At 53.6% G+C, this 26472-nt stretch overlaps 11 protein-coding genes across 11 annotated transcripts; 7 read left to right on the top strand and 4 right to left on the bottom strand.

Annotated features, from left to right (window-relative positions):
* Window positions 1–491: 491 nt before the first annotated feature.
* On the bottom strand, window positions 492–2280 carry EI97DRAFT_450308 (uncharacterized protein; the record flags this gene model as incomplete). The annotated part of the gene is made up of 2 exons (XM_033800277.1): window positions 492–1929; window positions 1988–2280. The coding sequence occupies 2 exons, from the start codon at window positions 2278–2280 to the stop codon at window positions 492–494; spliced, it is 1731 nt and encodes a 576-aa protein (XP_033654030.1).
* Window positions 2281–4541: 2261 nt separating this feature from the next.
* Window positions 4542–6549, top strand: EI97DRAFT_458414 (uncharacterized protein; the record flags this gene model as incomplete). Its single annotated transcript, XM_033800908.1, has 4 exons — window positions 4542–4721; window positions 4772–4829; window positions 4887–5593; window positions 5656–6549. The coding sequence occupies 4 exons, from the start codon at window positions 4542–4544 to the stop codon at window positions 6547–6549; spliced, it is 1839 nt and encodes a 612-aa protein (XP_033654029.1).
* A 157-nt stretch (window positions 6550–6706) lies between these two features.
* Window positions 6707–7388, top strand: EI97DRAFT_41326 (uncharacterized protein). The gene has a single exon (XM_033796785.1). The coding sequence runs from the start codon at window positions 6808–6810 to the stop codon at window positions 7258–7260; it is 453 nt and encodes a 150-aa protein (XP_033654028.1). The 5' UTR covers window positions 6707–6807; the 3' UTR covers window positions 7261–7388.
* EI97DRAFT_41316 (uncharacterized protein) lies at window positions 7312–8005 on the bottom strand. Its single transcript, XM_033796781.1, has one exon. The coding sequence runs from the start codon at window positions 7915–7917 to the stop codon at window positions 7516–7518; it is 402 nt and encodes a 133-aa protein (XP_033654027.1). The 5' UTR covers window positions 7918–8005; the 3' UTR covers window positions 7312–7515.
* Window positions 8006–9781, bottom strand: EI97DRAFT_41350 (uncharacterized protein). Its single transcript, XM_033796798.1, has one exon. The coding sequence runs from the start codon at window positions 9471–9473 to the stop codon at window positions 8094–8096; it is 1380 nt and encodes a 459-aa protein (XP_033654026.1). The 5' UTR covers window positions 9474–9781; the 3' UTR covers window positions 8006–8093.
* Window positions 9782–10328: 547 nt separating this feature from the next.
* Window positions 10329–12372, bottom strand: EI97DRAFT_41368 (uncharacterized protein). The gene has a single exon (XM_033796805.1). It carries the CDS (start codon window positions 12118–12120, stop codon window positions 10348–10350), a length of 1773 nt encoding a protein of 590 aa, XP_033654025.1. The 5' UTR covers window positions 12121–12372; the 3' UTR covers window positions 10329–10347.
* Window positions 12373–13149: 777 nt separating this feature from the next.
* EI97DRAFT_433319 (SGS-domain-containing protein) lies at window positions 13150–14662 on the top strand. The gene has a single exon (XM_033798368.1). It carries the CDS (start codon window positions 13619–13621, stop codon window positions 14468–14470), a length of 852 nt encoding a protein of 283 aa, XP_033654024.1. The 5' UTR covers window positions 13150–13618; the 3' UTR covers window positions 14471–14662.
* Window positions 14663–14803: 141 nt separating this feature from the next.
* EI97DRAFT_433318 (uncharacterized protein) lies at window positions 14804–16910 on the top strand. The gene is made up of 3 exons (XM_033798367.1): window positions 14804–15419; window positions 15471–16131; window positions 16187–16910. The coding sequence occupies exons 1-3, from the start codon at window positions 15267–15269 to the stop codon at window positions 16696–16698; spliced, it is 1326 nt and encodes a 441-aa protein (XP_033654023.1). The 5' UTR covers window positions 14804–15266; the 3' UTR covers window positions 16699–16910.
* Window positions 16911–17832: 922 nt separating this feature from the next.
* EI97DRAFT_41268 (1,3-beta-glucanosyltransferase gel1 precursor) lies at window positions 17833–19585 on the top strand. Its single transcript, XM_033796769.1, has 2 exons — window positions 17833–18263; window positions 18317–19585. Exons 1-2 carry the CDS (start codon window positions 18095–18097, stop codon window positions 19492–19494), a joined length of 1347 nt encoding a protein of 448 aa, XP_033654022.1. The 5' UTR covers window positions 17833–18094; the 3' UTR covers window positions 19495–19585.
* A 1203-nt stretch (window positions 19586–20788) lies between these two features.
* EI97DRAFT_494056 (uncharacterized protein) lies at window positions 20789–21808 on the top strand (the record flags this gene model as incomplete). The annotated part of the gene is made up of 2 exons (XM_033802377.1): window positions 20789–21616; window positions 21794–21808. The coding sequence occupies 2 exons, from the start codon at window positions 20789–20791 to the stop codon at window positions 21806–21808; spliced, it is 843 nt and encodes a 280-aa protein (XP_033654021.1).
* A 1028-nt stretch (window positions 21809–22836) lies between these two features.
* Window positions 22837–24486, top strand: EI97DRAFT_433315 (uncharacterized protein). Its single transcript, XM_033798366.1, has one exon. It carries the CDS (start codon window positions 22861–22863, stop codon window positions 24442–24444), a length of 1584 nt encoding a protein of 527 aa, XP_033654020.1. The 5' UTR covers window positions 22837–22860; the 3' UTR covers window positions 24445–24486.
* The last annotated feature ends 1986 nt before the right edge of the window (window positions 24487–26472 follow it).

Below are 26472 nucleotides of genomic sequence, written 5' to 3'. Positions count from 1 at the left end.
TTTGACGTGCTGTCAATCTGTCCGTCTCTCCATCTTAAAGGTGCATCAGATACATGATGAGGTTTACCAAAGTTTGCTTCGAGGCAGGCAAAGTGGTAATTCGAATGGGATTTTGGAGTCTTTGGCAATTTTCTATATTCGAGGGGCTCCTATTTATGTAAAGCGCTGGCTGGGAATGATTTAAACCCGCTCTTGGGCCGGCAATTGCGGGTTTGTATTTATAATTGGTCTGTGTGATGCGCAGAGATGGCTAGTAAGGAAGGATAGCTGAGCTGCTGCTATGCTCATTCCAAGCCAACAGAAGAGAACAAGGGGAAAAGAAATCCCCAGACTATGTAATCAAGCGAAGGGGGTATTGAGCAAACCGACACCAAAAAAACGTCATCCAACGGGCTGATACGACACATAATGGCCAAAACGACACCAACAGCAACGCAATCACCCAAGACCACACTCTTCATCTCCCGACCCAAACACCGTATCCACCCACCTTACCTCCACAAATCCGCCCTACTCCCCCTCCTCTCCCGCCCCGCGCCCCCGAAAAAACTACTCCTCACACTCCCATTACTCATACTATACCCATGGCCCTGCAGCCGCCTCGCGCCCTCCCCACCCCCATGCGACCAACTCCCGGCGCTCCGGGGCCTCCCATCGTCCGCCGCCGGCACGGCCAAGAACCCCCCGAACCCATTGGGAACGACAATCGATTTGCGCGCCTCGCCACCCCACTGCGGCCCGAGCCCTCTGTGCGCCGAATACGACGACACGGGACGGCCGCCGCTGAGGCTACCGCGACGGCCCGTCGACGCGTCAAACGGGATGATGGACGTGAAGATCCACTCGAGGTCGTCTGTACCCTTGGAGAAGACCTCGAGGGGTTGCGTGAAGCCCCTGGGCGGCGGCGCGGTCTGCGACGACTCCGCAAAGGGGCGGATCGGGGGAGCGATGGTGAGGGATTCCGGGAAGGTGGGGTCGCGGACGTAGAGTTTGCGGAGGAGCGGGAGCGAGTTGGACAGGAGCGAGGTGGTGAGGTAGTGGTAGTGGGATTCTTGAGGCGGGTACATGACGTTTGCGGTTTGCGGTGAGGGGAGGATTTCGAATTTGAGGGTGCGGAGGGTGCGCGAGGTGAGTGGTGGGAGGGGGTCCATGGGGAGGGAGGTGGAGACTGTAGAGATGTATTCGAGGGTTTCGAGGGACGTGGCGGAGCGGAGGATGAGGTGGAGCGTGGGCACGGTGAGGAGCGGGCATTCTTTGATGTGCAAGGTGCGGAGCATGTCGCGGCATAGTGGATTGGAGAGATATTGTTCCAGGCCCTGCGGGGTGAGGTTCCGGATCTTGCTCAAACGGAGGGTATCCAGGGCGGGGAAGTCGGGAATGCCGTTGACGGCGTGGAAGAAGGAATCGTTGAGCCAGGACACGTTGGAGAAGGACACTTCGTTGAGCCAGGACAGGTGGCCGAGGACGCGGCGGAGGATGCTCGGTTCGATTTGGATCTTGGAGATTTCGATGACGCGGAGCTCCTGGAAGGCGCCTTGGAGGATGGAGTCGAGCAGTTGTTCGCCGCCTTCGTTGAACTTCATCTTGCGGATGTGCGGGCATCGCGCCTGTAGCTCTTGGCGGAGGGTGTGGCATGTGGAATCGCCGTTGTAGAAGCCGTCGGGCAGGTCGACGTATTCGAGGTTGGGGCATACGGAGACGGTTCGAGCAAGGTCTGCCTTGCAGGACTCGCGCGTCATGTAGGGGAGTTTGAGGAAGCGGACACGCTGGCCGAGGTAGTGGTTATCCCGCACTGTTCGACAGAGCTGCAGCAATCGCGTCGTCGGAGGATCGATTTCCTCGCCGTTACGGGACTTGCGCTTGCGTTGTTCGGCGTACACCTCCTCGAGCTCGCAGTAGTGGACGGCATCAATTCGGATGCTTTTGTATCTGGTCATAGTCAGCTCCTCCCTGCTCCGCGAAGGTGGGTCGGACGCTGGCAACTCACAGCAACCCAGCGGCAACACTATACCATTGCCGTTTGGTCAGGGCGCAATGTGCTAGGTCGCGCATATCGCAAGTCATGCAGCCATCGTTGCCTGACTCCTCGCTGCTGTCGAAGCTCTCGTCCATGGCATGCGGGCAGACCTCCTCAAAGATGCGCCGCAGTATCTTGTCGTCCAGCCGTGCAGTGCAGTCCGGGCCATTGTATGTGCTCTGGAAGGCGTGGTAGTCGTCGCGTGTACGCACTTCTTTGCGCTTGGGGCTCTTCTGGCGGAGGAGGCGTCTCATGAAACCCATGATGCGGGAGGGGGTGGAGCTGGTGGTCAAAAAATCAGTCAAAGTCGGTGCAAGAGGCAATTATCCCTGAGCAGTGGGCGTGATTGACATTCAGGAGGACGGGAGGAGCGGTAAACTGGTCCGAATGGGCGGAGAGACGGTGTTTGTGGAGGGAGAACATGGTGGCGGGAGGTGATTGCAGTCGTTGGCAGCCAGAATCATTTTCTTTGTAATGAGGCCCTTGTCCACGCAGGTCCACCCAGGATCCACGTACCTGTCGCGCGGGGAAGCATGCGGAGAGCTGTGCATTGTTTCTCCTCCTTGGTATAACCCGGCAGAATTGGCGGCGCCGTGTTAATTAAAAGCAGCAATATCGCAAACCGGGCGCCGGGGAGAGTGACGGGTACAGGCTTCGCGAAAGACGAATAGAAGATTAAATGAGAGTTTGGGGCGGTTGTGCGACAAGCACGGATGGTCTATGAATAATATGGATTGGTGGTGTTTGGTGTTTGGCGGAGGAGCAGCGCCGGCGTTTAGCGGCGAGGCGGTGTACATACGACCTAGCGGTTGGGAGGCGCTTACATACGCTGGTTAGAGGCGTCACCATCGCATCAGGGGAGTTAATAAAGCCAGTGCAGGTGTGTACGAGTCTCACAGGAAGGAAAGGAGTGTATACGGCCAACACGGCGATGTGGTGGATCATTGGGAAACAGGGGGGAGGAGAGAATGGGGTTTCAGCAACGTCAAGAAACACTTGAACGGAGACGCCTACATCTTCCTGCAAACAGCAATGGAGGAGCTTCAATTTCGAAACTTATTTCAGTCCATACTGTATAATGCTGTCATTTTCCCCATCCTAATCGGTCCGATAATCCATGCCCTTGAGACTCTGGTGCATTCCCCGTTGAGGTGTAACTGGCTTAGTCAGATTCCAATACATGACAGACTCCCATATTTTGGGGCCCTTTTCGGCCCGTCAACAACGTTCTGGTACTGCCACTCTGCAGGCCTATCGAGGTACTGGATGGAGGTTACACATGTCTGAGTAGCCTTACAGCTTACAAGGACTGTCTACATCGGTGGACGGTTACATTGTCCTGGACTAGCGAAGACCTCGTCTTGCTCCGGATTACCTAGCTAGGTACGGGTGTCTCCCAAGCCGCCTACTCCTGTGCCGTGTCCAGTTGCAGTACGTCGTTTTATTGACATGTTCAGCCGGATCAGTCATAGATATCATTTTCATCTGGAGCATTCAGAGCTATTCGCAGTCTCACTATTTCGCCCAAGCTCGCCCATGCCTTGAATCTCCCAAGCGAACCTGGAAAGTCATCCCCACGCTTAGCTAAATAACGGCACGTCCTGACTGCCGAACGAACGTGTTGGACACACAATGTGGCGTGCCAGGAGAGAGAGGGAGAGGGCATCAGCGCTGTTTCGTCAGATGCCAGAATCCCTAATCCTAATATGACGCCAAGCCTGTATGCTTGGCAGCTATGAATGGGCCTCGACAGCTGTGCCCACGCTGTGAATGAATGAGCTGGCAGTGTCGAATAACGAAGGGGTATGTAGAGTCGGGCGATGCCTGGTATTATTGATTGTCGTGTTTTTTCCTGCATCAATAAAACCTGAACAATACGATAATGCAGCGTGGAGAGTTCACTTCATCGTTGTGCCTGCAGCAGAAGCTCCACAATAACCTATTACTGTACTAAATCCAGCACAACCCAAACGGTACGTTTGGAGCTAGGCACTTTCGGACCCTCCACTCGTAAGAATCTTCGGGGGTGCCGCGAGCCGCGTCCGCAGTCCACACACCACGACTCCTCGACCTCTCTTCCTCCCCAAGGGTCGATTCTGCGCTCTCCCATCGCCATCCCTGAGCCTCTGCTGCTTCGACTACGGCCTAGTGCATCGCTCCCTCGAGGCCCCAAAGAAGAGTACAGCATCTTTCCCGACCTGCTGTTGCTCCACTCGCTCGCACCAGCTTCCTCCGATCCCCCGACTCCCTAAGCTCCTGTCCGACTCATAGACTCTGCCCTCGGCCTGTCGTCCCTGAGCTCTCCCGTGTCCCTCTTCCTCGTCGTCTTCAAACGCAGGTCCGGTCCGTGATCGCCCGCTCAACCTACCTCCTTCTCTCACTCGGAGCCCGCCGTCGACGGCTTCCCCGCCTCCCATACCTCCTTTCCATCCACATCTCTCCCGCTGGCACAAGACGCTTCTGGCGGACACCAGATTCCTTCTTGTGAGCTTGCACGTCATCTCGACACCTGTCTCTGCATACAATGGCATCGAATACACCCCAGAGCACCCCTCACGGGCCCCCCAATGGGCCAGCCGTGGATCGGTACATTGTGATTCACGTAGCAACGACGTGTGACGAACACGGTGTCTACGTAACCAAGGACTCGGCAGAGGTGATTGAGCTTGGCTGGATTTTACTTGATGCTCGCACCTGCGAGGAGGTATGCTGCTCCTCTCGTCGAGCTCCCTCACTCCGCTGACCCCGATATAGCTGCATAGGGAGAATGTGCTTGTCAAGCCAATCAACACTCCCATCACGGCTCTGTGCAGTAAGTCTTTCCCTTTTCACTCTCATCCTTCACACTAACGCTGTTGGTCTCCCCTAGCGAGCTTGACCACCCTGACGTGGGAGAACGTCCGCAACGCCGGCACCTTCCGAGAAGCTATCGATCGGTTTGCGAAGTTCTACCAGGAGCATATTGCCGACAAGAAGCTCGAGGCCATCTTCGTCACGCTCGACGCATGGGACCTCCGGGTACAACTGCCACGCGAGGCGAGAGACAAAGCCGTGGTGCTGCCCGCCTACCTGCAGCACACGCGCTGCTTTGACCTGCGTCACGAGTACCAGCTCTGGCAAGCACATCACCCCGAGTCCTTGCCCTTCGGTCCCAGTTCCCTGACGAACATCTGCGCCGCTTTGGAGGTGGAACCCGTGCAGTCGTCTGCGCCCATTAAGCACAACCTGCCCTTCCACCTGCAAGCGCTGGCCCCTGCCTCGCCCCGCCGCGCCTTGGAAGAAGCGGTCACGCTAGCCCGCGTCCTGCAAGGCCTCCTTCGCAAATCCCAACCTCGCGAGGAACATCCCGACGTACTCACCAAGCCAATGGACGCACGCGCTGATGTCAGGGCTTTCCTGTCCGAACGGAGCAAGGTTTTGCACTTGAGCGGCCTTCCTCATGATACCACGCAGTCGGAGTTGGAAAGCTGGTTCACCCAGTTCGGCGGACGGCCCGTCGGATTCTGGACGTTGAAGACGCCCGATCCCCACAAGCCCACCGGCCGCGGTTTCGCCATTTTTGCCTCGCATGAAGAGGTATGTGCATTCCCGTCTCCTTCCATCTCCCACTTCGTTTACATAACTCTGACATGCACCAGGCCGCCGAGAGTCTCTGCATGAACGGCCGCGCGCTCAACGACAAGGCGATCGAGGTGTCTCCCTCATCTCCTCGGGTGCTGGAGTATGCAGGTGAGCTTCTAGAGACATTTCCTCCTAGTAAGAACCGGCCCCGTCCCGGTGACTGGAATTGCCCATCCTGCGGTTTCTCCAACTTCCAACGTCGCACGGCCTGCTTCCGATGCTCGTTCCCCGCTATCCCAGGTCCTCCGGCCGAAGCTATGGGATATGGTTATGGCTATCCCCCTCAGCAGATGATGGGGCCTCCTGCTCATCACATGGTACATGGTGGTGGAATGGGCGCCCCTGGCCATGTGCGCGGATCCAACCAGGTCCCCTTCCGTGCCGGTGATTGGAAGTGCGGCGAGAAGACGTGCGGCTACCACAACTTCGCGAAGAATGTCCACTGCCTGCGATGCGGTTCCAGCCGCGCGAATGCCGCGGTTGCCCCCGAGGCCGGCTTCCAAAACCCTATGGACACACCAGCTGGTTACGGCATGGGCCCGCCTCCCATGGCCGGCAATCCCGGCCCAGGCCCCTTCGGCGCTGCAGCTTTCGGTGCCGGCGCAGGCTTCCCGGCGCAGCAGTACGGCGCACCACCCAGCACGTACGCGCTTCCTTCGGGAATGGGTGCGGCTGGGCCTTATTCGGCTGTATATAATCCCAATGGCCCTATGCATTCGACTCCTTTCGACAGCCGTGCGGCTGAGGCTGCATTCACCGGTGCCGATCAATTTTCCGCAAACCAGGGCGCTCCCAATGGCGATGGACGCAACGACCCTTTCAACTTCCTGTCGACGAACCTCGGTGCCCTGTCCATGAATGATGACCGCCGCAACCAGCCCCAGGGTGGTCCAACCAAGACCCAGGGTTAATCGTGCAAATAGGTAATCGCCTCCCTGGACCCTCTCTCTCGCGAAGTCGACTTTAGCATGGCGCAATGGAATGGGCGGTGTGGGAAGAAATTCCGGGTTTCTCCTTGAGATTGGCAAAAGATTCGTGGCATTTATCGGGCTATCTGGCATGGAAAACGGGAGAGACCTTAGACTGGAGATCTTGCTTGGGGGTGGGGGAACGGAGTTTGCTATTTTCATTTCGGCGGGTTCAGGGAAAGGGGTCCCAAAAGGCTTCTGATGGTTACAAAAGCGCGGACAAGAAGACAACAACGGGCAACTTCTGGATTTCGATACAATTCTGCTTTGGGCTGTCCATCTCTTTTCGACAACTCCCAGACTGTACTGTTTCCACTTTCTTTTTCGCTGCACATCTTCCCCTTTTCTTGCTTTCGGCCCTTGATACGTAAAGACCTTGTCATGTTCGGAAAAAGGATTTGCGTGGCCTTTCGTTGGCGAGGGGGTGGGTTCCGGCTCGTGATTCCCGGGGGATGGATGGATGGGGGTGCAAGGTTGGCGCTGGGGGTCGGGGCAGGTCATACAAAATGGGATACCTGGTGGGCTTTGAGCCTGATATTTTGGATCGCGAGCATATGGGATGGTGGGTGGAGTCCGGGATGCCCAGCGAGGGCATCTTTTTTCACTTTCTTTCTTTTCTTCCGTTCTTTGCCTTCCTCATCTTGGAGATGCTGAGTTCTACTACCTGATTTTTTCGAATAACTGGTCACATACTCCTCCTCCTCCTCTTCACAGATATCAGTGCGAAATACGTCGGGTATGCGTGGGGTCTTCAAGATTGGGGTCGATGCTCAACTGCACAGGGGTGTAAATAGGTAAGTAGGTAATGCAGGCTGTGTCTTTCCAAGGTGTTCATCGTTCACGATTGTTGCCGCCTTCCTTGCATTCAACGTGCATCTCTCGAGGAGTTGGCCTGGTATGCGTTGGGTTTTATCGTGTACGTGGCTTGAGGATTTCGTCGTCCTTTGGGAGTTTGAAAGTGAGTACTGTAGTACTGGAGTTTCTTTGTCCGTCCTCTTCTGGGACGCATGCGGATTCTTCACGTGATTTGTTGTCACGGAGACTTTGGCTCTGCGCAGGTATAGAAGGGAAAAGCGATAGAGAAGACCAAACACTATGATTATTTGAGATAGAGGCTAGGAGCCAATGTGCTAAGGATATGCAAATGCTATTCAATCCCGGTGATATGGCTTGTGTCATCACTATATTCCTCCAACACCGTCGATCATAAGCTGTGGATGATAGACGCAGATAAGTAGGAGATAAACCGAATAAGAAAAGGAAGGAAAAGAAAAGAAGAACTCTGCAGTGTCCTGTCTCACTGGTACGCATCGGCAGTGTTTGAATCACAACCACAGCCCTGCCTTATTGTCTCCACCCCACCATACTCGTCTCCCAGCACAGTCCCGCGTAACCCTTTCCCTTCCCTTCCCTTTCCACCCTTCTCCTCTCTCCCTCTCTTCCTTCCCTCCCCTTCTCTCTTTACAATACCCCTACAATCAACAAAACTACCCCCTCAAAAACCCCTCCGCATCATACAAACTCCCCGGCGTCCCGCCCACGTCCCCACCCGCACCACTCCCCCCACTAGGCGGCTGTACCCTAATCCTCACCACATTCGGCGTCCCTACTTCCCTGCCGGCGAGGGCGCTGCGCTTCCTGTACCGCGTGGCTGATGATGTCGCCGAAGGGGCGGAGGCGAGCGGGAGGGGCGGGCGGTGGGATGTCGTGGGTCGTGTGGGGGATGAGGATGCGGCGGTGGTTGAAGAGGAGTGGATACCATGAGTCGAAAGGCGACGAGAAGTAGCGCTAGGGGAAGACGTAGGTGTGGTAGGGGTATGCCTTTGGTTTCTTATCTGTCCTTCCGTCCGCCTTCGTCTTGTCCTTGTCGAAGGGCTCTGCTCATACGCCCTCGACGCAAAATCATCATTTGAGAAGCGAAATATCCTTTCGCTTCCCACGTTGTCCGTACATGTAGGTGAGTGATTCTCCACCTGCGTCGGGGAAATCGTAATTCCCGCGTCGTCGACGTCGGCATCCCTGACGACTTCAAAGGCGCGCTTCCTCCTCGTTGGCGTGCCCATCGCCATCACGTTTCCGTTGCCGACGCCGAGACTGGGTCGATGGCTGTGTGGAGGTGCCGCAATCGCGTTCCCTGTGCTGGTGCTTCCTCGTTGGCGTTTTGCAGTTGGGGACGAGGACATGGATGCTGAGGGTGGCGAGGAGGAGAGAGGGAGATAGTTGTGGTTTTTGGGTTTGTTGGGCAAAGTGAAGGGGATGGAGGGTGGTCGCGGGGGTGTCGAGTGCCAGAATTTCTCGCCCTCTTCCCAGATGCTGGAGCTGCGGTTGGGGTCTGGCTTAGTGGGTGGATTCTGCTCGGGTGCATCAGTCAAGCACTCGCTCTTGTCGTTGCCGACGGTGGCAATATCCTGAGAGTCCTCCTCTTTGGAACCGTCGGCGGTGCTGTTGAGTCTGGACTCCGACTGCCTCGACGAACCCGCTTCCGTAGCCCCAGCCACCGCATCCTTCCCGCTCCCCTCCCTCGCGTTCTTCTCCTCCTCCTCCACCTCCAACATCGTGGCCTCTTCCTCCCAATCCAGCAAACTGCTCCCAACCAACCTCCTCCCTTCCTCCTCATCCAACGTTGCACCATCTTCCGACGGTCCCGACTCTTCATCATCCAACTCATCGAGATAACTCTCCTCCCCGGGCAACGCAATGCTATCCTGTCTTCCCAGCCTGAGATATCTGCGCTCACCCCTCCCAGCTTTATCCTTGCCGTTTTTCTCCGCGTCCGAGTTCATGCGTCGAAGTGCTGCTATGGAGGCACGCAGGGGTCGGGGTGGACTTCCTCGGGTTCCACAGAGGGAGGGAGTTAGGGTGGGCATGGCGGCGAAGTCCAGAGAGGGTGTGGTAGATGGGAGTTCTGCGTTTCGAGGCCGCGGTGGCAGGGTGGGCGGGTGGAGGGAGACGGCGATGGTGGCGGAGATGGTGATGGGCGGGAGTATGTGGAGCTGGGGGAGGTTTGGAGAGAGGGCAGTGGCTCGAAGCCTGCGTAGTCTGTTGTATTCTTGTCGTTGTTATGGGATGGTGGGCTGGAGAGCATTGTCGCGGCTTCGAGGAGGGGCTCGAGCATGGATTTGGTGTAGCTGGGGCTGTTGGGTATTGGGTAGTCTTGTCGCTGGGCGTTGGAAGCGCTTTGCGTCGTGTATGCTGAGACGCTGAAGCCGCTATTGAGCGTGCTGAATGGGTCTTTGCTAAGCACTGCCGGGTCAATAGTGTCTAAGCCGTATCCTCCTTCTGTCTTCTGGTCTGGGGAACTAGGCGGAGAAGAGGTATGCCTCAGTGTTTTGGGTGAACACGGTGGTGAATCCAGAGCTGATCCCGATGTCTCCCTGTTCCGGTTAACTGCAGGATAATCTGCGGCCAGCGAATCTTTAGTTGGCGTACGATCATTCTCGTCTGCGAGCAATGGACGCTCCGGGGATGAGGCGAGGTCAGAGATGCAGATCTCGAATGGCGATGAGGGTTGCAGAGGACAGAGCTCAGACTCATACTCGTTGGAAGGCCGAGACAATGCCAAAGTGGGCGGTGCTGACCCACCAGTATTAACAGACTGCGGATCGTCGCATGGAGTCGGGAATGTTGGGATGATGAGGAGCGGGCATGAACCTATCCTTTCATTCTCAGCCATGGAGCTGTTTCGCGGTACGATCGGGGCATGATTATCTGGTGCTAAGGCAAGCGCGGATGAGCGAGGAGTCAGGGAACCCCGAAGCGATGCAGTTGTGAGCTTAAGATCTGGTGCAAAGGTTGAGCTGCTTGGTGGCCGAGGGAGCGCTCTAGTGCTGGAAAATCCAAGGCCGATGCTGCTTCTCTTCTCCGAAGAAGCATTCGGGATTCCTCCTGTATGTCGTTCATTACGGATGGGCTCGGTGATCTGCTAGGCGGTCCGAGGATGGTTGGTGCGAGTGAGATTCGCACACAGTTTTGTCGTCGATGCCCCTTCCTTGCACTTGGGCTTCCTTTCATCGCGGACGGCTTTCCTGAAGATAGCGGCGAAGGGTCCCATTGAAAGGGATTGCCATTACTGCTTCGAGTTGAGGAGGCCTGGGTGGATGCTTGAGATAACTGGCGCTGCAATACGCTGGAATTCCCAGCGCCGTTCTGCAGAAATGCAGGCGTCTTATGGCGTTCTTCAGGCGATCCATAAGTTGTGACCTGCGGTCCAGACTTGCGCCGAGGTGTATAGCTTCGTACAGTAACTGGGCTACAGGATGGAGTTGAGAATTTACTGAGCGTCACCGATTCTGCAGTCTTAACTCGGACAGATTGGGTGCTGGACCCACTGGTGATGGTAGAGCTCCTGCTCTCGGCTTGTGACCGTCGCGCATCGGAGGCGGTTTCCACGCTGAGACGAGCAGTACTGCTCCGTATGGAGCCTTGCGAGGGCTGGTTTCTCCCATGAGATACCTCCTTCTGCGCCCTGGGGCCCACCATCGTTGAGCTCCTCCAATCTCGCTTGGATACGGCGTGTAGGCGAAAGTTTCGGGAGCGGGGGAAGATAGGGCTGGAGTGAGCTGCCAAAATTGAACTCCCAGCAGATCCTTGACTCGACACTGACACATGGGAAGGACTGCGTGAGAGTTGGCTGCGCCTCCGTTCCTGGCTCTTTAGACGCGCAACCTCCAATGGTAGCGGCGGTATGGGGGCATTCGGCACATGGCCTGAAGTCTGGCTGCACGCGCTCGCTGCTCTGTCGTGGGAGAGAGGACGTGTCAATTGAGACGTCTTGCTATTCCTATCTGTCATGGGAATCCCCGCGACAGATTTTGAACGGTTGGGCCGCACAGCAGGCTCCGTTCTTGAGACGTCTTTGGTGGTCAAGCTCCTACGGATAGGCTCCGGCTGTCGTGCAGTGAGAGCATGCGATCGTCCTTCTTGTAGTACATTTCGAAGTGCAGGATGATGCTGAAGCAGAGACTGGTCGGAGCTGGGACGACTTCCACTCTTTTTTGGCGATGGAGTGTCTCCGCCAAGTGATGATCTGCTCAATATGGGGACCAGTGGTGACGGTTTGGGGCTCTCAATGACTGTTGACAAGACAGAGACTCGCATCTTTTTCATCTGGAGAGAGTTTCCTGAGGCTCGACGCGCTGAGAAAGGCCACGAAAGCCTGGGATTCCTGGGACGTGACGGCCTTTGAGGGACATAGTGAGGAGGGTCTTGAAGTGGTGTCTGAGCCGAGTTGACAGAGTCGACAGAACGCAATGCTCCCCATCCTGACTTTGCGTTGAACGGCAGGATTGCGTTGCGCCGGAGAACTGCGCGCGGTCGCGCCAATTTTTGCTGCTTTCGTTCTTCTGCATGCGACTGGGCAAGCACGACTCCCCTTTCTTCAATATCCCGCAGGTCCCGCTTGTGTCTTTGGTTCGCTCGAATGATGACGACGACGAGAACGACGACGGTCCCTAGCCAGGCTACTCCAATCCCAGTCAAAACCGCCGCTAAGGCTGTCGCACTCAATTGAGACATTGCAGTACCGTTTGACCCTATGGCTACGACTCCGTCCCCTCAGGAGCGTAGGCTTCGATGTCTGTTCAGTATCGATGAACGTTGCGGAGGGGATTTCAGTTCGTCCCGAACGGCGCCCAGAATACTCATTCGCCAATGTAAATGGTTAGTTATTTTCGCATAGATACAAACTTGATGCTCCTCCTGTTTCTCCTGCTCGGCCTCCTTCACGAAACGAATGGCGCAGCACACTTGCGGGGGCGGTGTTTGTCCAAGCATGAGACAAAGCGGAGTAAGCATAGGAAATGAATAGTTGACTATTTGGCTGCCGCCGAAACAAGAAGTGCGGAATGTAGATGAGGTGGGAGAAATGGAAAGCGATTACTACCGGAGCGTACGAGCAAGGGAGACTGAGGAATGTGGCCACTCCACAACCACCGGAGCAACGTATAATCCGACTTGGGCAAGTGGGATGTCGCTTCAACAGGTGAGCCAGCCGTCCAATACACCGTGTCTCTCCCATATCCGTACAGCACGAGATGGGAAACTGGTGGGTATCCTAGGGTAAGAATAAACCTGTCAGGTAAGAAGACTTGTAGGATATATCTTCACGAGATTTCGCAAACAGTCAGACCCCATAATAGTTGGGGTGGAGATATACAAGTGAAAGCCAAACCGTGGTGTTTGCTGGCTGGGTGAGAATATTTCATGTCGTTGCAAACGGAGTGACCATTCTGGAGCTTCCTTTGCACGTGGATGACCCCAAACCTCCGTACCAAATGTTACTAAACTGACTTCGTCCTTGCAAATATGGGCGACACGCGGGCGTGAGTAATGGGTTTGTGTGCTGAATGGAAATTGCCTATGAGGCATGAGAAGATGCTTGAGATTATATTGGAACTGTATTCTGTGGTTAACGTTGGAGACGACACATCAGGGCGGGAGCAAGGCGAAAATCTACTAGCCTCAACGTGGTAAGCGCAAGATGGAGCTTTGACCAGGCAACAGCCACACTCACTTTCCATGGTCTTCTATGAACTGTGCCTCTTCCCCATCTCGTGCTGCCACGAAGTACTTGTATACCGGGACACTTCACAAAAGCCCAGCGGGACTATATACATCGCCCATTTGAAGACTCAGCGCAGTCTGATATAGAACCTTGTTTCCGTGCCCAGCACTTCGAGTCCACGCCGCAGCTCGTTCCAAATCAAATATGGATCAATATGCTCGCGGCAAAGCCGCCCTCGAGCGGAAAGACTATGAAACCGCAATCAGGGAGTTTACAGAAGCAATAACGCATAACGCACGTGCCGTGGACTACTATATTCAACGTTCTGTCGCTTATCAACGAGCCTCGAAATATGAAGAAGCACTGGCCGATGCCGAAACCGCTGTTGTTCTTGCATATAACCGCCAAAAACGCGAACTGATCCGAGAATCCCAATATCGACGTTTTCTGGCTCTCTTCTCTTCTGGAAAATATGCGGATGCGAAGGTCGTGCTCGAACTGGTCAAAAAGATGGACGGGGACAAGCCGGACAAGCGTCTTCCACTGGTGGAGTCGCAGCTTGCAGCAAAGCTGGCCAAGCTGGAACCTTCCGATATTGCATCAACGTCGACAGTAAAAGAGATACCGGACGTTCCTCTACCAGAAGAAAATCAAGTAAAGGCGACAAAAGCGGCGTTGCCGGACTCGAAAGCGACTAGCAGCAGCGGCACGCCTACAGCCACGGCCAATGTGCCTACGCCTGCAAACAAAATAAAGTACGATTATTACGACACACCCGAAAAAGTAACAATCACCTTGTTTGCGAAGGGGGTGCCCAAAGACAAGGCAACCATCGAGATCGAGAACGATTCCCTAACAATTTCTTTTCCGGCCGGTGCATCCGATTACAACCTCACTCTGGATCCCCTGTATGCGGAGGTTGATCCCTCAACCTCTACCTACCGCATCACTCCTACTAAAGTTGAGGTGGTCCTTAAGAAGGCAGTCCCCGGCAAATGGAAAGCCCTTGAGAGCGACCGACCCGCGTCCTTGCCAGAAGACGCCAGCACGTCCATACCTGACGAAGTTCTCAGGCCGGATAAACCCAAAGAAGCCACGCCCTCCTACCCCACCTCCTCCAGGACGGGTGCAAAAAATTGGGACAAACTAGCCAACGATTTTGATGATGACGGGGAAGGTGCTGATGCCGCGCACAGCTTTTTCCAGAAGTTATATGCTGGTGCTGATCCGGATACCAAGCGGGCCATGATGAAGAGCTACTCAGAGAGCGGCGGAACTGTGCTGAGTACGGACTGGAAATCCGTTGGGAGCAAGGAGGTTGTACCACAGCCTCCAGAGGGAATGGAGGCAAAAAAGTGGTAGAAGCATTTCAGGGGTAATTGTCTGTACCGTGAATCATACACAAAGACAGACTTATATGGGTTATGTAAGGACCGCATGGAGTTATCGGATCATCTTATGGGATATTATTAATGGATGGTCTGGCTTTTTGAGGGTTCAGCTACGGAGGGAGAGTATTTGCAGAATAAAATGCTTCACCAGTGTCTTCGGATAGGCTCTCCAGGTTGGTGGTGAATCAGCGTGCAGGATCTGGCCATAATGATCGTGATGACTGAGCACTTTTGAACAAAGCCTATCAGCGCTTGAGCCTTTAGTGTCCGGACTTTCCGATCTTCGTGGACATGAAGGGTTTGTCATCTGTGCAAGTTCTCGATCATTCCCCGCATAAGCAGCGTTACCCCCAACAGACCCCGCCTCACACCCCTCCTTCACGACTTCCAATAGGAAATTGTCAAGGTTGAATGAACAAACCGCATGACCGGTCAGTGTTGCCATGAAGGTAATGTTTTTCGTCCTTTAGCAATGCATATCGAGTGCGTACAAACACCGAACTCGGACGTTTTGGTGGTACCTCCCCTATGTAGCTACTGTAAATACCACAGTAGGAAACAGCACGACGTCATTCGTCACTGCCCGACTTCGTATAATAACACGAGTCTTCGACTCGATCAACTTTAGCTTCTCGATGCTGGTGAGGCCTATATCTAGCCAGGCTTTCAACGTTTTTTTCGTTCAAGCACTCAGATATACATCGCATAGATCGTGCGTTCGAACAATACCATCGCAACGACTCACTGCTACGCTTGGAACGCGAACTATGGCCACCTCATCGAGAGTTCATCTCACCACCAGTCCGAATGCTGCTTTCTCTCTACCGGGAATCAGCACAGAGAGCGCAGAGAAAGCTAGCGAGCTGTTGCAAAAGAACCATGAGAACTTCCACATTTTTTTCAACTTCAAAGGGTTCCATGTTCGTGCCATACCTCCATCCTTACATGCAACTAGGCTAACGTATGCCCAGAACCATATCGTTCACCACCTTCTCACACTCTTTGCCCTAAAGGCTACCCCTGATGAGCTTCAGAAGGGATACAACAACAATGCAAGTTACCAGCGTCCCCAAGAGCCACTTGAAAAGGAGATCGTGGAAGACATGCAGGACCCAGCGAACTATCGCAAGTATCTCGGCAAGGAGAAATACTACCACGACTTCGTAGCCTTCTTCCAGGGCGAGATCGACAAGAAAGGCTGGCAAGCCGTACTGAACGAGTACGTCTTCAAAGGCGACGAGCGCGCTGATGATATGCTCGTGAGAATGTTCGCGGGCTTTCTGCATCCTCTTATCCATCTCGGTTTCGGTGTTGAATTTGAGCAACCGGTTATTATTGCAGAAGCTCTGGCGCAAGCTGCTGTGCATGGGGACTGGATCGGCCAGTTGTTCTATGGTGCCGAGAAAGATCCAAAGACTACGGACGGGGGTTCTGGGAAGAGCATTGTCCAGCTCTTGGAGGAGATCAGAGCGGATAAGGAGCTAAGTGCTGCTGCTCACTATGATGATGACAACAAGATCCGCAATGGGATTCTGAAGCGGGCTCCCGAGCAAATGTTGAAGTATGCAAGGCAGTACCACGTTTCTGAGGGTGACCTCGAGAAGAAAGTTGCTGAGATGATCAACGCTGCTGGTATGTTCCTTTACACTCCCCACACTCTGAGATATCCACACGCTCACAAATCCAGCGTACTTCACCGGAGCCGCACAAAACCCTCCCCACCAAGTCAAAATGGACTTCTTCCACATGCACTGCATCAACAGCAGCATCTTCTTCTCCTCCTTCCTTAAACAACCGTGGCTCTCTACCCCCAACAAGATTCGCCTTCTCGAATGGAAGGTTCGCGGAGACCTCGCTCTGTACGCCGCTTGTGGCTGCGCAAAGCTACTCGTTGACGAAATCACGAACTACAAACCCTCTCATGGTGTAGATGCGCCATGGGACGACGTCTTCGAGAGAGCAAGGAAGTTCCCCGATGACGGCCATGTAAGCAAGTTCATTAGAGCGCTGGCCAACGGAGACAAAGTATGTAGGAAGTGGGAAGGCGAGGAAGGATTCATGATTAAGGGTGATATGTGGAGGCTGTTGGCGCATATGGTAATTGACGCTGTGGAGGCTGGAATGCCACACTGGGTCAGGAATGCCGGGATGACGAAGGCGTGGGAAGAGGTCCCTCTGAGGGATTCAGGAAAGCTTTGAGGTCGTCGTATCAAGGTATCTCGCAGCCGTACAGGAGGACCTTTCGGGAAGTTCGCACAGGCACCTGGGGTCTGAGGGGTGCTGATGGTGACTGAGACTCGACTTAAGCTTGATGACCGATGAGAATGAGTATTCGATACCAGACATGAATATTGAGACATCATGTACTTTCGCATGGGCTTCATCGACAAATCCAGATGGTTTCTTCTTACACAATCACGCGTATTCACGTGAATGCCATCCCATACAGGCTAGTCAGTATAACCGGGATATAATCCTTGGATCGACATCATCAACAACACACGGTGATGCATCTCAGCGTCTTGCTACACAGTAATTGCGACAACCCGTCCATGGTCTATTCATCCGCCGTCGTCCAGCGAATCCCGATCCGTTTGCGTCGTCTTCAAGCAGCAGGTAAGTGTATCAGTATTTTGTCTGCGGAGAACCCTTGGGAACAAAGCCTCGCGGCGAGGGCGGCATCGCCGTTTATCAAGCCTGCCGTGCACGTTTTCCTTGGGCACCTTCATAAAAACGAGGATCCATCCAAGGCACGGCCCCCATCATTGACACAAGAGGTCCCGCCGTTGCCATCGACTTGCTGTTCTTGAGGGCACTCAACGGAGGACACCACACTCTCTCAGCGACTCCATGTTGTGCTCGTTTTCGATGTCCTGGAGATTTCCTGGTGGGGATCCCGTTTCAGCGACCCCCACTCCTTGTCTGAGATTTTCTCCTTCCTTAGGCGCATCAGACCGGGTTTCAGGGAGAGATGGCAAAGTTCGTTGGCTGTGTTGCGTTCTTGGCTAGATGTTCGGAAGTTTTTGCCAAAGGGGGGAGCGGGATGAAATTGGAAGATTGGCGAAATCATCCAACGGGATTCTCAACAAAATGATCAGCGACTCTGAGCGAGGCTGTTTCGCCTGCTTGGAAGGACGGCCACGCGTTCAGTGTACTCTTCGTGGGCCCGCGGTTCTCCTATTATTTTGACTTTTGGAGCTGAGCCCCCTGACGAGGGCTAGGCGGAGGCTGCGTCCCGCCTCTCACAATCACCACTCGACTCTGGGCCGCTTGGCTTCCCCGTCGCGGCATGGCCCTGAGAGCCGCCAACGGTCCACTCCCCTGGCCATCGGATTGTACCCAGACAGATTCGCGGGATTGGCATTTTCTTGTGATGTTCCGCACGGAGGTGGACCGCTGGCGCCGAGAGAATTAGCACACGCTCCTTTTCCAGATATCAGTCGTCCCAGATCCTGTTTTGACTTTCCACCTCCCCAATGCCTTGTCGTTAGATGCCATTTCTTCTGCGCCTGCTTCCAGTCACTCCTTGAAATCAGACCTTTGAACCTTTCCAGTACTCTCTATTAATTCAATTTCCTTTCTTACTGTCGCTGCCATGAAATTTTTCGCTACTTTGTCCCTACTTGGGGCATTCTTCGTTCCAGCATTTGCCAATGTCCTGCCCAGGCAATCGAAAGGCAAGCTCACGCCTATTGAAGTCAGAGGAAATGCTTTCTTTGCAGGAAATGAGCGGTTCTACGTGCGAGGCGTAGCATACCAGCCCGGTAAGAATTCAAATCAGAATTATCAAGTTAGATGAAATGCTGACGGGTCCCAGGTGGAGCTGCGGATGCAAAGGATCCTTTGCTTGACATTGAAGGTCTGAAGCGTGACATTGCAAACTTCAAGAAACTTGGTATCAACACAATCCGTGTGTACACGATCGATAACTCCCAGAACCACGACGAGGGCATGAAAATGTTGGATGATGCTGGCATCTACCTTGCACTAGATGCCAACACACCCAAATACTCCCTTAACCGTGAAAGTTTGGAGACCCTCCACCGCTCGTACAACGATGTCTACCTCCAGAACGTCTTCGCTACCATTGATGCATTCGCTGACTACAACAACCTTCTTCTCTTCTTCTCCGGAAACGAAGTTATCAATGCCAAGAACAATACTGTTGCTGCCACCTACATCAAGGCCGTAACCCGCGACATGAAGACGTACATCAGCAACCGCCACTCCCGCAAGATCCCCGTCGGCTACTCCGCCGCCGACGTCGCCGAGAACATCCACCAGCAAGCCCTCTTCTTCGACTGCGGCGACGACTCGGAGCGCGCCGACTTCTTCGCCTTCAACGACTACTCCTGGTGCGATCCCTCCGACTTCCAGAAATCCGGCTGGGACAAGAAAGTCCAGCTCTACAAGGACTACCCGGTGCCCCTCTTCCTGTCCGAATTCGGCTGCATCACCAACACCCGCGAGTGGAACGAAATTGCTGCGCTGTACTCGACGAAAATGACGCCCGTCTACTCGGGCGGCCTCGTCTACGAATACACCGTCGAGCCCAACGGCTTCGGCCTCGTTGAAGTCGACGGCAGCGGAAACATCAAGCCCAACGCCGACTTTGACCGCCTCATGAAGGCCTACGCCAAGACGGCCAACCCCAAAGGCGACGGCGGATACAAGCAGAACGGCACTCCTTCCAAGTGCCCGCCCGCCGACGACGAGTGGGAGGTCTCGTCCACCGTCCTCCCCGCCATTCCCGTCAAGGCGAAGGAGTACATGGAGAAGGGTGCTGGACGCGGTGTGGGTCTTGATGGACCGGGATCCCACTTTGCAGGCGAGCCGAGTGAGAGCGAGGCCAAGCCTGGCGAGGGCGGTCCTACGCGTGTGCCTAGCGGACAGAAGGCCGGTAATGGCAGTGCGGGTGTGGCTGTTGAGGTGCCGTTGAGGTTTTTGGCTATGATTGGTGCGAGCGTGGTGTTTGGTGTTGCGCTGATGTTCTAAGTGTAAACGGGGTTCAGTGAGGCGAGATGAAGATCGAAAAAGATGTGGTGATGGAAGGTGAATAGAGAGGAATACAGGCAAGGAGATGAAGGATATTTTCTCTCCTGCATATGTGAGCTTGTGCTCGTCATGGGCTTCTTTGGCAACCGTAAGAGGTATAATCACGGCCAGGCTTCTAACTTTATTGTCCATAAGGGGTTCGTAGCATGGCCTCTTGTTCACATCTTAGAATAGTCATTGCGCCGGCGTATAGATTCTTTTTGTTTCTGAGCATGATGTAATCCAAAGTCCTGTGTGTCGTGTTAGCGTGTTGGTGCCAATGGGCTAGCTACAGGATCGACGAAGTGGTTGATGTGGAAGTGCTACGCCCCGAGGTTTATCACATGTGGTTTTACGCTGAAATTCAACTGCAGACATGGCTCGATAGCCGTGGTGCACCCAGATTCGGAGGGGTACCATATTTTCCGGAATGTTAACAAGGATACACACCCATCACTCCTCTGCTGAACCTAGACCAGTATGGATCTCTTGGAGGTCTGTGACAAGTGTGACAATACCTAGGTAGTAGGTAGATCAACGGCTACTGCCGTTTTCCACGTCCGACTAACATCTAAACACTAGCCCACGATTCCTCTCAGGCTAAATCATCTAGCCAGCACAACTCTATTGGCTATAGTCTAACTGGGTGATAAGTAGATATCCGTTTTGATGCAAATCATTCTATGACGAGGCGCTACCAAGGCACTGGCAAAGACCGTCAATTCCCTAAAAGTCCAGCCAGTTTAATCGCACGTCCAAAACTGCAGTATGCCGTCACCAGTTCCAACTCGGTTGTGCACTTGTCCTTCCGCGGCTATGTCGATCTGCCGCACACTATTCACCCTGGGCCATTCACTGAGTCCACTGTCTTTACCAAATGTGGGGTAGAGCCAGGGTACCTGCAGATGAATGCAAAAGCCGGCCCCACAGATATACAGTTAATATGCAAAAACATGGATATCTCGAATTCCCATAAGAGCTCATGAATGTGCCTTGTATGTAATTGATGAGTTCGAAGGCTGTTGGAACATGGGCAAAAAGGAATCGTTGAGAGACAGAATGTAAATGATAGTCTGCCATTGGAGAGGCAACAAGGAGTGAGATTGCAGTAGGGATGGAAGAGGTCGGCATATGTCTGGATTCAGAGCTCGAATCATCTGGCGAGAGTGTACAAAACGTGTAGTATGCTGGTGTCAAGCAGCTGCAACGAGGCTTCTCACTCACTTGAGCTGAATAGCCCTTATGAACGCTCTTTATGATGGCGACTCCACTCCTCCTTATCATCGCCCTAGCAGGGACAACATTGGCAGACTGCGGCTATGCTTACCTCCGCAACACAACGTCACAATATGTCGACGCCCAATCCAGAGGCCTCTACACGGCCATGACTGGTCTCATCCCAAACACCACCTACACCGAACAGTTCAAACCGGTCGATATCCGCGTTGGCATACTCTCCAAACCCCTCAAACTCGCGCACAACCGGAGCTTCCACGATCCAGTGCGCTGCACCACGTTCACTGAGATCATAGTCACTGATCCCTCCCATCCCTACGTGATTGGCACCAGGATGGAGACAGACGGAGCAAAGATAACCAAGATCGAAACCCTCGTGACGGATGCCGGAGACTGGCTCTTCAACGCGACAGGCTACGCTTACTACAATTCGCTCGAGAAATGGGACCCAATTCCTGCACAGGAATACGACGACCCTGCCGTTATCAAAGCGGCCGGTGATGCGTACTTCGACCGATTCGCGAATGCAAATGTCACCGTTCCGTACGGGACCCCATGCGCCCGACTGGAAGGGGGTGCGTATACCGACTCCGGACTCACGGGAAATAATACGTGCAACCTAGGACTGCCGAATACGATCAAGGTAACTGACCGACGTTACGTTGTCGATGTCGAGATGGGCGCTGTGAATATTTACGTCGGGTTCCCCGGCCTGGACCGTGCAAGTAATGAACCAACGCCCGATTCTCATCTGTTTAGGGTCGAGAAGGGGAAGATTCGGTATATACATACCATATCTACATGTGAAGGGCATCCCGGCTGCGGCTTGAACGGGACGGGTCTTTCTGTACGGAGGCTTGCGGGGGTGCGCAGATCTATGCGAGGAGTTGCGTAGAACAGAACGTGGTTGGAAGCCCTGAGCCAATTGGGAGCATATCTGAGTCTTTTTTGATCTGAACCATAGATCTGATCGCAAGCTGACAAAAAATGAAATCCATTTGCCGACATGATATTGTATTGACAGGTTTTTCTATGCTGAATCCCCCAAAAAACGAACCAAAACGTGTCAGGGTCGGATTTCTTGAGTTCCATGAGTCGGGTTCGACTATCATTGCACATGGTCAAAATACTCTGGTGTCGCCTCTGTTTGGGACTCCCATATGCATATAGCTGGCGTTTGGACGAATTCCTGACCGTGCATTGCGAGAGTTCGATTTCGTCGTGCTCGAAATCGGAGTTACCATACAGCCATATTTCCATAAAGCCTTCAGATGTGTTGTTCAACTAGCATTTGCTTCTGATAGCTTAATAATGTTCCTTGAAATTGCCTCGACCCGTGCTGTGAGAGTCTATTGAAGTAGACATTGTATAACTCTTGGCTCCTCGAAAACTGGACGACATTGCATGCGATACTGAGCGTAGGAAAAGCCTAGGGTCATCAGTCGGCTCAGACGACTGTGACCAAGTGAACACGCGAACTAACAGGATACCTGTGCAGCAGATCGTGCAGGTGGCGAAGCAAGTGGCACAAAAAGGGATGTGTGGCTGTGCAATGAGGCGTTCGCAGAGAAGATGCATCTAAGGTAAGTCCCATATGAGTGTCGCAACAAGAAGCAGAAGGGCGGCAGTGGCTGAGGGGTGAGTGTCAGGATCGGCTCCGCCCTTAAATTGACTCTTTCTCCTGTGTGAAGTTGGCACAAACGTGGACTGGACCGGATCTTGACCTCCTTTTGAACAGTGACTCATTGCCGTGACTGTGCGCTAAGTGGTTACTTTGATCAGGAGAGTTGGACAGTGGTGCCGATCCAGGGCTCATTCACGGCTGCCTTGTGAGTTGCTTTTGGTTGTTTATTATTTACTAGCTATAATAGTTATGTAGTAGTTGCAGTAGCCAATTTTCTGCATAATCGGTCGATTCCTCAGTGATTACGATCCACCCACTCCTCCGCTCAATACCCTCCAAAATCGACAAGGTCCATTCATTTGCAACGACAACAAGGACTCTCTGCAGCCTGTTAGTTCGATCCAGCAGCGGAAGCTCGCGCCCGTTGTCAACAATACCCACATTCAGTTCCTGGTGCTCCTGCGACTATGGCAGTGAGACTCCCATACACACTTCAAACGAGATGGGGAATGGTATTGGACAAGGGTGCGCCGGCACAGCTTCGTATTCCTCAAGGAGTAGTCTGGTTGCAGATCGATAATGAAGAGGGCACAGAGACTGGACCGTCCAGTACAGCCTCTGGACTCACGCAGGCTCTTGAAGACGCTATTGTCTTGGACAAAATGAAGGATTTGAGAGACTACCAGCCCCCTGAGATCGTCATCCAAAAAGCTGCAGAGTACCTGAGGGCTACTGAGATGCGTGGGACCTGTACCCAGGTACCAGTGCACTCCAGGAAGTTAAAACGATTCGCTGCCAACCTAGCTGCTTGTTCAAGCAAAGTATCTAAGGAGGACCTGAAAAGCTATATTCGGACCCGCACGCGCTTCGACCTTGAACAAGCAGCAGCCATTGTGGTCTCCGCCATCCGGGAACATGGCAGTCTGGACGATGCACTAAGGCTAGTGAGAGAACTTGGTACGGTGCTTGCAACAAGTTGTATGTGGGTGGAGTGGGATCAGGTGTTGCCACAATCGAAAAGTGCAACCGGAAAGACCCAAAGACTGGGCGAGAAGCTGCAGCAGTCCGCAGCACATATGGGGCAAAAAATACCTGCGGCTTCCGATCACCGAGACCTCGTAAAGCTGTTGATGAGGGTCCGAAGGTACAAGACAGATGACCGATGTCTCCTTATCCCTCAGTGGATGTTCTCGGAAGCAGAAATCGATGCTCCAGACCACTTCAAGGTCGAATTCACCGATAATCAGCACCCTCCAGCCAAAGCTGTTCCGGGGCGGTATCCCTTGGCGAAACGGGAAGAGGACTCCATCGTTGTATCCAAGAAACATTTCAGAAACCTTCAACGCTGCATATTCCGCCTCTTTCCTTTCTGGAAACCAGAGATCAACCTTCGGAGGCGTATCCGCAAGCTGGAGGACAACGTACTGTATGGGTGCTCGTGGATCGAGGACCGCGTACTGAACACAGACGACATAGCACTTCTCTGCCATTACTTCTTCTACTTCCAGCGGCGACTCCAGAGGAAGGTTGTTAGTATCGTGGGAGGTTGGTCATTTCTCGCAAAGGACGAGGGTAAGAAATTGTACCAAAACAATATTGCCATCAGATCGACGTTTGAAGACGTCCTTCAGGATATTGCAGAGTCGGAGGAGAAGGGCATCCTAGTAGCCATGGGAAGAGATGATACCCTTCGGCAAATCGACGAGACGTGCCTTCTCATGAAGGAATACGTGGACATCTTCGGTGGAGGCAAGACGGAGAACCTTGTCTTCAAGGAAGGCGTCCGCGGAGGCTCCGGCAGGGGTCCAGTAGATGACTACAACCTGCTTTGTACCATACTCGCCCAACTGAGGGAGGATGCAAGATATGAAGGGGTTGAGGATCTACCCGGACCAACCCGCAAATTTCTGGCCAAAGACATTTTGCACTGGAATAATGCTTGGGGAGACGACGCCTTTGCAGGAGCGGAACCAGGGTGGAAAGCCTGGATACATAAAAGAGGCTTGGGAGGAGATGCTGACTGGGAGATATTGGAAGGTGAACGTACATGACTTGCGATGATGGGGTTTATTAGCGTTTACTGTAGTCTAGCGGTTGCAACGTCTTTTCGTCCTAGGTCTTTAAGGTTGCCCTGAATTCATGGACATCGTGAGATGAGTGTCCGGTCTCAGAAGAAGTGAGACACGTGCTTCCATAGGAAACCAATGTGTTTATCAATAATAACAGTGGGTTGGCACGGGTTGTTTCAAAGATGATATTTCTATGTCAGCACAACTATATGCTCTCAAGGCCTCCCCTCCCTAACGGTACCTTGCCAAGACTGTTTACCTCAGCAGCGCCGGCACAGCAACATCATCACCCACAACAAACAATCCGCGTGCGACGCGACCAATTCTTACCCCATTTCACCACAGCAAGACATTTTTCATAACTGGTTGCAAGTACTATGAAGTATGCCGCGCTCACAGTCTTCGTATACCGCGAGTCCAACGCGGTATCGTTCGCCGCAGCCTAGCCCAGCGCATCACCCCGCTTCCGAAGAAGGTTCTCAATATGAAGTCGATCTAGACGCGCTAGGACTCAACTCTACCTTTGATTCTAGTGGGATGGAAGAAGAGCATGCGCCAAAAGTGGATGTGGTGGATACGAGCGACGTTGGTGGACCAGAAGACTTCACGGTGAACATGACCTATTGGATGACTGCCGACCTTCCAATATCGCATATCAAGTCGCGCAAGGAAGCCAACACACGCGTGGAACAAGTGCGCGGAGACGCAGCGCAACATACGAACGTACAAGACGCGACCGAGGAAGGCGATAGAGCTGTTTTGGAGGACACAACGGGCGACCGCGTAGCATCGCAAAGTGCATCGGCTTCGCCCACCTTGCGGGAGAAGGATGGAGGCCCGGAAGACCCGGTGGACGGACCTTCCGTCGCGTCAATGGAGAACGAGGAAAAAGTGATGAGCTATCTGAGTGCATTGCCCGACACCGACCTGCCCGGAGCCATAACATCCACACCTTTGAAGATTATGAAGGGAAATCTCCTACAAGTCCCGACGCCTACAGGTTCGAAAGCGCGATCTCTACAGCCAACCGTCGAAGACTACGAGACCCCGCGCAAGCCTACCCAAGAGACCGTCATTCACCACGCTCCCCAACGAGTGACACAATCCGAGATCCCAGATGATAACGCCCAGCACGACCAACTGGCGGAACTGCGAGCCCGCTTGGAGCAACAAGAGCTCGCGTCACGAACTCGCATCACCGAGCTCGAAACCATTCTTTCTTATACACGCTCCGAGCTAGATGCTGCACGCATGGAGAATTTCCAGAAGAAAGAGGAGATTGCTGCATTGAAGAGGGAGGAGGAGGAACGGAGACAAGGGCAACAACCCGGGAACATGAATGCTGCAGCGCAGATCAAGCAAAAGGAAGAGGAACTCGAGGCTAGAATGCAGGAGTACGGCGAAGAATTGCGTTTGCAGAATTTATCGAAGCTGCAGAGCCAAAGAGAGGAGTTTGAACAGCAGCTGAGAGCCTCTGAAGAAAACAGAAAAGCCATGCTACAGGAAGCTGAACGGAAAGATCAGATGCTTCATCAACTGCGTACTGAGTTAGATCAAATGCGCCAGCCGAAGGAGCAGCAGACACATAGCGTGCAAGGTGCCCATTCGGCAGGCTCTCACAATTTTGAGCAGGACTTCGCTAAGGAACGAGATGAACTGAACAAAAAACTCTCTTGTCTTCAGGCCAGGGCGGAAGGCCTTCAACTTGCGATGGAAAAGGCGACTAAAGAAGCGCAAATTGCTCGTCAAGATGCCGAGAATGCTCGTAAAGATATCGGGTCGGCCGGCCATGCGTCTCCTTCGGAATCACCGGATTTGGGCGCTAAGGGCCATGTTCTCAGCCTAGTGACAGATAATGCTGCACTGAAAACTCAGCTGGATTCCTTACGCGCTGAATTGGCGAAGAGAGAGCAGGCGCCCTTAGACTCTGCAGATCAGTCCCTTCTCGAGCAACGCCTAGCTGCAGCAAATGGTCGGATACAAGGTCTCGAGGCCACCGTATCGTCGTTG

Source organism: Westerdykella ornata, assembly GCF_010094085.1.
Source record: "Westerdykella ornata strain CBS 379.55 unplaced genomic scaffold EI97scaffold_10, whole genome shotgun sequence".
NCBI classification, from domain to species: Eukaryota; Fungi; Ascomycota; class Dothideomycetes; order Pleosporales; family Sporormiaceae; genus Westerdykella; species Westerdykella ornata.
The sequence above is the reverse complement of the archived record's forward strand: the minus strand, read 5'-3'. Positions and strand labels throughout refer to the sequence as shown.

Bases quoted from the DNA above. Each gene is read 5' to 3' on its own strand.
- EI97DRAFT_433319 (XM_033798368.1), top strand. From the start codon at position 13,619: ATGGACGGGGACAAGCCGGACAAGCGTCTTCCACTGGTGGAGTCGCAG.
- EI97DRAFT_41326 (XM_033796785.1), top strand. From the start codon at position 6,808: ATGGTTACAAAAGCGCGGACAAGAAGACAACAACGGGCAACTTCTGGA.
- EI97DRAFT_433315 (XM_033798366.1), top strand. From the start codon at position 22,861: ATGGCAGTGAGACTCCCATACACACTTCAAACGAGATGGGGAATGGTA.
- EI97DRAFT_433318 (XM_033798367.1), top strand. From the start codon at position 15,267: ATGGCCACCTCATCGAGAGTTCATCTCACCACCAGTCCGAATGCTGCT. The intron at 15,420-15,470 runs GTTCGTGCCATA...ACGTATGCCCAG, and splicing joins TCAACTTCAAAGGGTTCCAT to AACCATATCGTTCACCACCT. The intron at 16,132-16,186 runs GTATGTTCCTTT...TCACAAATCCAG, and splicing joins TGAGATGATCAACGCTGCTG to CGTACTTCACCGGAGCCGCA.
- EI97DRAFT_41350 (XM_033796798.1), bottom strand. From the start codon at position 9,473: ATGCCCACCCTAACTCCCTCCCTCTGTGGAACCCGAGGAAGTCCACCC.
- EI97DRAFT_41316 (XM_033796781.1), bottom strand. From the start codon at position 7,917: ATGCGTACCAGTGAGACAGGACACTGCAGAGTTCTTCTTTTCTTTTCC.
- EI97DRAFT_41368 (XM_033796805.1), bottom strand. From the start codon at position 12,120: ATGTCTCAATTGAGTGCGACAGCCTTAGCGGCGGTTTTGACTGGGATT.
- EI97DRAFT_41268 (XM_033796769.1), top strand. From the start codon at position 18,095: ATGAAATTTTTCGCTACTTTGTCCCTACTTGGGGCATTCTTCGTTCCA. The intron at 18,264-18,316 runs GTAAGAATTCAA...GACGGGTCCCAG, and splicing joins AGGCGTAGCATACCAGCCCG to GTGGAGCTGCGGATGCAAAG.